Genomic DNA, 7,373 nt, shown 5'->3' with positions numbered 1-7,373 from the left:
ACACACACACACACACACACACACACACACAGGCACGCACGCATAGTTAGTTACCAGGACTGAACCATCTCCCCAAACTCCTGTTAAAAGGCAAAACACTAAAACCGGGTTAAAAAGGGCAGGAAAGGAGGTGGAGGAGGCGGGGTCTCCCAGCCTCCAGCCCTCCAATCCTAGAAAAGTAAGAGCAAACATACTGATCCATTCACTTAGACCCAGCGGTCAGGAAGGAAGCCCTGGGCCTGTCCACCCACCTGCCATCCGTCCATCCGTCCCCCCAGCCCCGGAGCTGCGCTCTTCTTCTATGATCTTGGACAAGGGCGGGGCCCTGCCGGCCAGTCATACCTCCCCCCCGCCCCCCGACTCTCCACCGCCCACCTCGTCTACACCGTCCAGCTGCTCCTCTCGGGCTCCCTCGTCCCCTCTGCCCCTCCCCATCCGGCCCTCTCCTCCCTCCCTCCCTCCCTCGCCCACTTCCCTCCCCCCCACCCGCCCAACACCTGCTCGCCCCTCCCCTCCCCGTCCCAGGCCTGGGGGGGCCGGGAACCCAGTCACTCAGCACCGATGGACGGACGCAAGGGCAGGGCCTGGCCCCCTGCCCTCTCCCCCAGCTCCCCACCGGCAAGAGCTCGAGAGAGGGACCGGGGCCGGGGCCCAGGGGAGCGGGCCACAGCCACTCGTGGTCCGTGGGCTGGCCCCGGAGCGGGCGGTGGGTGGCCAGCTGGGGGTTGTGGTGGCGTCCCGGGCTGTGCGGCCCTATGTGGGGACAGCAGTGTCCAGTGTGTGCTGGTGGCTGTACACGCCCGACTCCTCCAGGGTCGGCCGTCTGGGGAGGGCGGCCTCCTGCACCCCCAACACCTGCTCCACCTCTCCGTCTTCCTGACGGCCTGCGGGACAGGGGGAGGCGGCGCAGGCTGGGGGCGATCAGAAAGTGGCTGGGGAGAACTCGGGGACCTGCCCACCCGAAGGGCCTTGATCACGTGCTGTGCTCCTCGTTGGGTGGGACTGGGGGAGAGGAGCGGGCTCAGCCACCCGGGGTACTCGAGGCTGGTCGCTCAGGGGCCGGGACGGCATAACCCAAGTCCACCCGCGGCCCCGGCCCAGAGGAACTCACTGCAGCCGGCGGGATCATCCAGGAAGGGCAGCTGCTCAGCTAGGTCTGGGGACTGAGGGGAAGACAGAGACAGTCAGAGATGACCTGCTCCCCGTACGGATGGTGGGGTGAGGGGAGAAGAAATGGGGGGAGAGGCCTGGAGCTGGTCAAGTGGGTGGAGCGCAGAGCAGAGGGCCTGCCCCCGCCCCTCCCCTTCGGGGTGAGCAGTCACCAGGGAAGATGGGCAGGGGGTGGGGCCTCACAGTGCATTATGCCATTTCCAGCCACAGCAGCTAGGACACCCGCCACCCTGAGAGTCGGGCAGAAGAAGAGCGGGCAGAAAAGAGGGGCGGGACAGACACACTGGGCAGCCAAACCGCCCCCTGGCCCCGTCCAGTCCCCGGCTCCGCACCCCCCAAGGGGCCCGGCCGGAGGGCCGAGCGGGGCGGTACCTGGATCCCATACACAGGCTTGGAGGAGGGAAGAGCCGCAAACGCTCTGTAGTCAAACTTCTTCTCAGACAGGGACTGATGGTGCAGCAAGGGGGGTCAGAGCCGGGGGTGGGAGTAGCAGGTGGGGGTGGAGGAGAGGAGACCAGGGGAGGAAGGGACAGGACAAGAGACGACAGGAGAGATGGGGGAGAGAGAGAGGCGGGGAGAAAGGGGGAGAGGGAGAGAGAGAGAGAGAGAGAAAGAGTGAGCAGAGCACAGCTTGGAGTCTGGAAGGGGACCAGCCTGCAGCGGGGAGCGGAGAGGAGGACCCCTGGATGAAGTGAAAGGGGGAGCCTCAGGGGAGGACAGACTGATATTCAGTACTTGGGCCCCAGCTTGACCCGGCTAGCCCCAGCCCCAGGAGCTTCTGGGAAATAATAGGATGGGGCCTGAGGTTGGACTGGAGATAATGGGGAGAGCTTATGGGTTGGAGACCGGGGAGAGAAGGCCAGAGTGAGGATCAGGGGAGCAGGCCCAGGCCCAAGAAGGCCCCGGAGTCTCAAGCCAGGAGGAGTGCGGGCCAAGAGGACACAGTTGCCTGGGGGACTGGGCAGGGAGAAGAATCACGTGTGGGCACAACAGGAGGCTGGAGGCCATGGTGTGTGTGAGATCAGAACCTGGGGAGAGGTGCAAGGTGGTCCCTGTCTAAGCTGGGTCGAGTTGGGTAAGCTTGCCCGGGGGGGCATGAGTGCTGGGACCTGAGGAGACCGTGGAGAAGACAGGGAGCGGGGCCTGGGCATGCGATGTGTGTTGGAGAGAAGAGGCCATTGTACCGAGGGCTTGGAGGGAATCTGATTTAAGTCCGTCGCTCGGTCGGTTGGTCAGTCCACGTTCCCGTGGGCACCACCCAGGGACAGGCAGCTGTTTACTGACACCGCTAGTAAGGCTCCCGGAGCCATCTTTCTGGGGACCGGGAAGGGCCTGGAGCTGGGCCAGGCAGACTGGCCAAGGGAGAAGGAGAGACTCGAAGCAAGAGAAGGAGCAGGGGGCTGAGGAGGACTGGGGGTGCAAGCCCACAGCCCCTAACTTACCAGCCGGCCGGGCGAGGTGACTGTCCTGGGGCTGAAATCTGGGAGGGGAGACAGGGTTAGGCAGAGGGATCGACCACCAGTGAGACGCTGGGCCCTGCTGCCCTGGCCGGGATCACCCCTTTCCCCCCTCGCCCACCGCCCCCCGAGCCTCTCCTCGTGGCCATTCCAGACTCCCCTCACCTTCCAGAGGCGTTGGAGAAGGGGTGGGGGCGGGGGACGGTGCCTCAGCCAGCTGGCCCAGGGGGCTTCGCTTCCTCCCCTCCTTGGACTTGGCAATGACCATCTGGGCCTTGAGGGCATCCTGCTCCAGGGACTTCATCCTAGAGAGGAAAGAGAGGGGGCCCCGGGTTCAGTGGAGCCCCACCTGGCCCCAGAGACGGGTCCCTGGGGGCCCGCCCCCGCCCCCGCCCAGCACCCGCCGCTCTGGCTGGGGCCCGGCTCTGGCCGAGGGAAGAAGAGACAAACCAGCCCCCATCTGACACCTCCCGCCCCGCTTCCGGCAGGGCAGAGGGACATGGGCGCAGGACAGATCGCACATCTCGGGGAGGGGCGGGGGCTGCACAAGCGGTCAGCCCGGCGCTGGGGGTCTCGGGACTGCCCCCGGGGCCCTTGCCTGACCGCCCCCCTCCCTCCCCAGTGGCCGGAGCTGGAGCCGGAACATGCAGCTGGGAGCCGGAGCCGGAACAGGAGCCAGGCCCACCTGGGGGGGGCCTCCTGCCCCTGACAGTTCCCCGGGGCTGGACACTGGCCCCTGCCGGAAGCGGTACAGCTTTCTGGACAGATCCTGCTTGTCCAGTTTAACACCGGTCTCCAGGACAGAGGGTCTGCGGCGGGGGCGGGGGGAGGAGGGGTACGGTTTAGGGGGAAGGGAGACAGGAAAGGGAGACAGAAGACCCAGTCACCAGTCCCACAGTGGAATTGAGGGGTGGGAGAGAGAAACAGAGTGAGGACTTAGGGGAGTGGGGAAGGGAGACATGCTGTTAGGACGGGAGAGGTGGGGGGGGGGGGGGGGGGGAGGAGAGGGACCTGGCACAGAAAAATCAAGCAAGACTACCCCACGGCCCCTCCCCACTCATCATTCATTCACTCATTCGATCGTATTTATTGAGCACTTACTGGGTGCAGAGCACTGTCCTATCAGTCAGCCCCGGCCACCAGGTAGCAGCTCCCCTCCCCTCCTTCCCCGCCAGCCCCCAAACGTAAACGGCAAGTCAAAGCTACCGCCACCACCTCCATGGTGCCTTCCCTGCTTCCTCCTTTCCGGCCCTTGCCCTAGCCAGGTCTCTGCCTGTCAGATAAGGCCCAGCCACGAGCAGCCCCCTAGCCCATAACGGCTCCGGCAGAACTATCCCAGGGAGGCCATCCTGGGACGGATGGTTCACGTGGTCTCTGGGCCGTCCATTCCCCCACCGGCCGGGGAGCTCCTGGCCAGCTGGGGGGCGAGCCCAGGGCCGAGGGACCCGGGCTAGGGCTCTCCTACTGCACCACCCCCACACCCGGCTGTGACGCCCCGGGGCCAGGGCGGGGGCAGTCTGTCCTGGCCTCACCTTGCCGCTCTCCACAGCGCCCGTTTCTCGGCTTCCAGAGCGCGGCGCTCGGCTGGAGACAGCTCCTTGTTCCCAGCCCCAGCCCCTACCAGCTCCGGACTCTGCACTCGCAGACGCTCCTGTGCCCGCCGCTCAGCCTTGGCCGTCCTCACTGGGGCACCCACCGGAGACACGGGGCTCAGCCTGCGGGGGGCAAGAGCGAGAGGGCCTGCTCAGCCCACGCCTGTCTGCCTGCCTGCTTGCCCACCTGACTGCACTCCCTCCACGCCCCACTACCCTTCTCCCCTGGACTCCAACCTCCAGGGGTTTCTGCCTGGGTGCATCTGCCCTTGGCTGTGCCCTGGCCCTTGGGCAGTTGGAGTGTCCTGGGGGGCGCTGAAGCTCCTCCTAGCCGACTCACCCAGAGCCCTGGGCGGAGGGCTCCCGGTCATCCAGGGGCTCCAGCTGGAACTCCATTCCCTCGACCACTGTGCCGCCCAGGCTGGGCCCGTCGGCCCTCTCGGCCGCCTCCTCTTCCTCCTCCTCGTCCTCTTCCTCCTCCAGCAGTTGCTCCCGCTTCTGTTGGAGCTTCCGGGCTTGGGGCGGGGGGTAAAGTTGGTGAGGGAATGGACTGTGCTGCAGAGCGACCCACGCCTGGCTCCGCCTAGGCCCCACTCCCAGCCCAAACCCCAGCCCTACCTTCTTCCTCCTTCATCTTCCTCAGGTCATCCTCTCCCACCAGGTTCACCCGCTTTGGGGGTCCTCCAGTGGCTGGCGCCTTCCCCTCCATCTCAAAGTATTTCTGCCGCTCACGGAACGACAGCCGCTCAGGGCCAGGGGGCGCAGCCATGTACCCCGCCTGGGGTGGGGGGGGGAGGAGGTCAGGGAATCTCAGGGGCCACTGGGTTCCCTGTGCCCCCAAACCAGAGTCCTTGTGGCTTCTCTTCTTCCTACCCACCCTGGGCCAAAGCACCTGGGGGATTGGAACAAGGTGAGCAGAGAGCAGCACCTGACTTAGGGATGAAAGGTTGCCACTGAGACCACTCCTCCTCTGGCCCAGGAAACACAGAGAGACAGACAGTCAAACAGGCAGATAGACAGACGGATGGACACGCACTCTGGGCCTCCTAGGGGTAGGGCGTGACTTTGCCCCGTGTCTGAATCCCGTGCCCGGCCACCCCATTACCTCTGGATCGCTCAGCGGAGGGGGCACCGGCCCAGCGGCCGATTCTTTATCCACCTGCTTGATGCTGCCTGGGACCTCATGGTGGGGCAGTGAGGAGTTGGAGAAAGCAGGGGGGCCTCCCTGAGGGAAGAGGAGACAGAGATGGTGAGAGAGATGTTAGTGGGGAAATTCAAACCAGGAACAAGGGGCTGAGCTTGGGGAAGGCTGAGGGAAGAGAGACCTGATTGAACAGTGGAGGTGAAGGGTGAGTCCGTGTGTTTATCTCCATTGCACTCTCCCAAGCACTTAGTAAGTGTTCTGCACTCAGCAGGTGTTCAATAAATACCCCTGACTTGTTGGTTGTTTGGTGGACTGATTGATGAGGGATGTGTGGGGGGGGGCTCCCTATTCTGGGGGCGGTGGGCAAGAGGCCCAGCTCCTCTTAGGAGAGAGCTCCCCTCCCCTCCACTGCTTTGCCCCGACCTCGCCTGTGACACCCACACACTGAGAGGCTGTGTGGAGGGGCAGAGAGGAAACAGGAATTGGGTGAGACCCCGTGCCCAGAAGCAGGATGGATGCTGTGCTCTTCCTGAAGAGGTGGGGGGTGAGGGCGGGGAGAGGGGAGAATGTACTCACAGGCTTGGGAAGCTCCTGGCAGGGCAAGAAACCGATGGAGGCCTAGAAGAAAGGAGACAGAGGGGGAAGTGGGTGATGGGCAAGAGGCCAAGGAATTCCAGGAGCTGCGCCCACGCCAGTCCCTGCCCTCCCCAATTCCCCCCTCTTCAATGGCCCGGGGTCAGCAGTCAGCAGAGCTAATGAACCAAACTGCCCAGAGCAAGGAGCAGCCCCGCCCCACAAGCGCTCACACCACAGCTGGGGGCGGAGACATCCACCAAATTCTTAGGGGCTCCTCATCACCCCGGCGTCGGAGACAGACAGACACCCAGAGGCTCAGAGCAGGAAAAGGACAGAAAGGAGATACTTGGACAGACAGAGGCAGGAGAGGTGGGAACGGGAGACGAGGAGAAGTGGGTGGGAACGAGTGGGAATGGATGGGAATGGGAAGGGGGGAGGAAGAGCGGGGTGGGAGTGAGTAGGGAAGGGGGAGACTTGGAGGGAGTAGGAGGGAATGGCTACGGAAGGGTAGGGAGGGGTGGGAGTGGGCCGTGCCGTGCCAGTGCTTTGCAGAAAAGCCCAAGCAGGGGCAGCGGCCCTCACGCGCCCTCTTCCCCACGCCAACAGACACTCACAAAGCGGGTCTCTCTACCCGCCAGGTGGCTGGGCCGGGGAGATGCAGCCGGCTGTGGGCACAGAGGACAGACAGACAGAGAGACAGGGACAGGGACAGTGGCAGAGAGGAGCACATCAGAGAACACAGTCGCTGCTCGGGGCCTCAGACCCTCACTACTAGATGACTCCCAAAAAGACAGGTGGGTGGGAGTGTTTGGGGGAGTGTGTGGGGGCGGGGGGCGGAGGAGGGAAGGGGGAGAGCGTTGACAAGGAGAGACAGGGCCAAAGCCAAATGGGGTGGGGAGGGCAGAGAGGGAAAGCAGGAGGGAGAGAGAGGGTTTCAGAAATCCTAAATTCACTCCAGCCCAGAAAAGGGAGATGGGGTAGGTGGACAGGCACATAGTCTTCTCCTATCTAACCTGCCTCCATCCCAGCCCAGATGCGTAAGGGTCGTTCCAACGCCTCCCCTCCCCTTCCAATCGGGAGCCCTCTGGCTCCTCTAGCTCCCTAGTCAAAGCCTCTTCCCCTGGGGCACCTTTCTTGACTGACCACCCCCACCATCGGGTCTCTAGGTATCATCTGCACTTTCCCTGGGGTGGTGGTGGGGAATGCAGAACAGGAGGGGGCCTTTTTTTATTATATCTGTTAAGTGTTTATGCCATGTGCCTAGCACTGTACTAAGCGCTGGGGTAGATACAACCTAGTCCAGGATGGACAGGGTCCATGACCCACATAAGGCTCACAGACTTAATCTCTATTTTACAGATGAGGAAACTGAGGGATAGAAGTGAAGTGACTTGCCCAAGGTCCCACACCAGACATGTGGTAGAGCTGGGGTTA

At 63.8% G+C, this 7,373-nt stretch overlaps 1 protein-coding gene across 7 annotated transcripts in view; it reads right to left on the bottom strand.

Annotated features, from left to right (window-relative positions):
• Window positions 1-500: 500 nt before the first annotated feature.
• SCRIB (scribble planar cell polarity protein) overlaps window positions 501-7,373 on the bottom strand; it is a 42,978-nt gene continuing 36,105 nt past the window's right edge. For 3 of the 7 annotated variants that reach the window (XM_038744953.1, XM_038744957.1, XM_038744954.1), the window contains 12 exons: window positions 6,554-6,604; window positions 5,940-5,981; window positions 5,325-5,444; window positions 4,838-4,997; window positions 4,560-4,734; window positions 4,160-4,342; window positions 3,316-3,436; window positions 2,793-2,934; window positions 2,613-2,650; window positions 1,543-1,617; window positions 1,112-1,163; window positions 501-884 (listed from right to left, as the gene is read on the bottom strand). In XM_038744953.1, coding sequence (XP_038600881.1) covers window positions 754-884; window positions 1,112-1,163; window positions 1,543-1,617; window positions 2,613-2,650; window positions 2,793-2,934; window positions 3,316-3,436; window positions 4,160-4,342; window positions 4,560-4,734; window positions 4,838-4,997; window positions 5,325-5,444; window positions 5,940-5,981; window positions 6,554-6,604 — 1,290 coding nt within the window. In that variant the 3' untranslated portion in view covers window positions 501-753. The remainder of the gene's footprint in view (window positions 885-1,111; window positions 1,164-1,542; window positions 1,618-2,612; window positions 2,651-2,792; window positions 2,935-3,315; window positions 3,437-4,159; window positions 4,343-4,559; window positions 4,735-4,837; window positions 4,998-5,324; window positions 5,445-5,939; window positions 5,982-6,553; window positions 6,605-7,373) is intronic. The other 4 variants (XM_038744956.1, XM_038744958.1, XM_038744955.1 and 1 more) reach the window with 4 other exon arrangements.

The sequence above is a fragment of the Tachyglossus aculeatus genome, chromosome 4 (genome assembly GCF_015852505.1).
Source record: "Tachyglossus aculeatus isolate mTacAcu1 chromosome 4, mTacAcu1.pri, whole genome shotgun sequence".
Lineage (NCBI taxonomy): Eukaryota > Metazoa > Chordata > Mammalia > Monotremata > Tachyglossidae > Tachyglossus > Tachyglossus aculeatus.
Note: the sequence above shows the minus strand (reverse complement) of the source record. Positions and strands in the feature narration are given on the sequence as shown.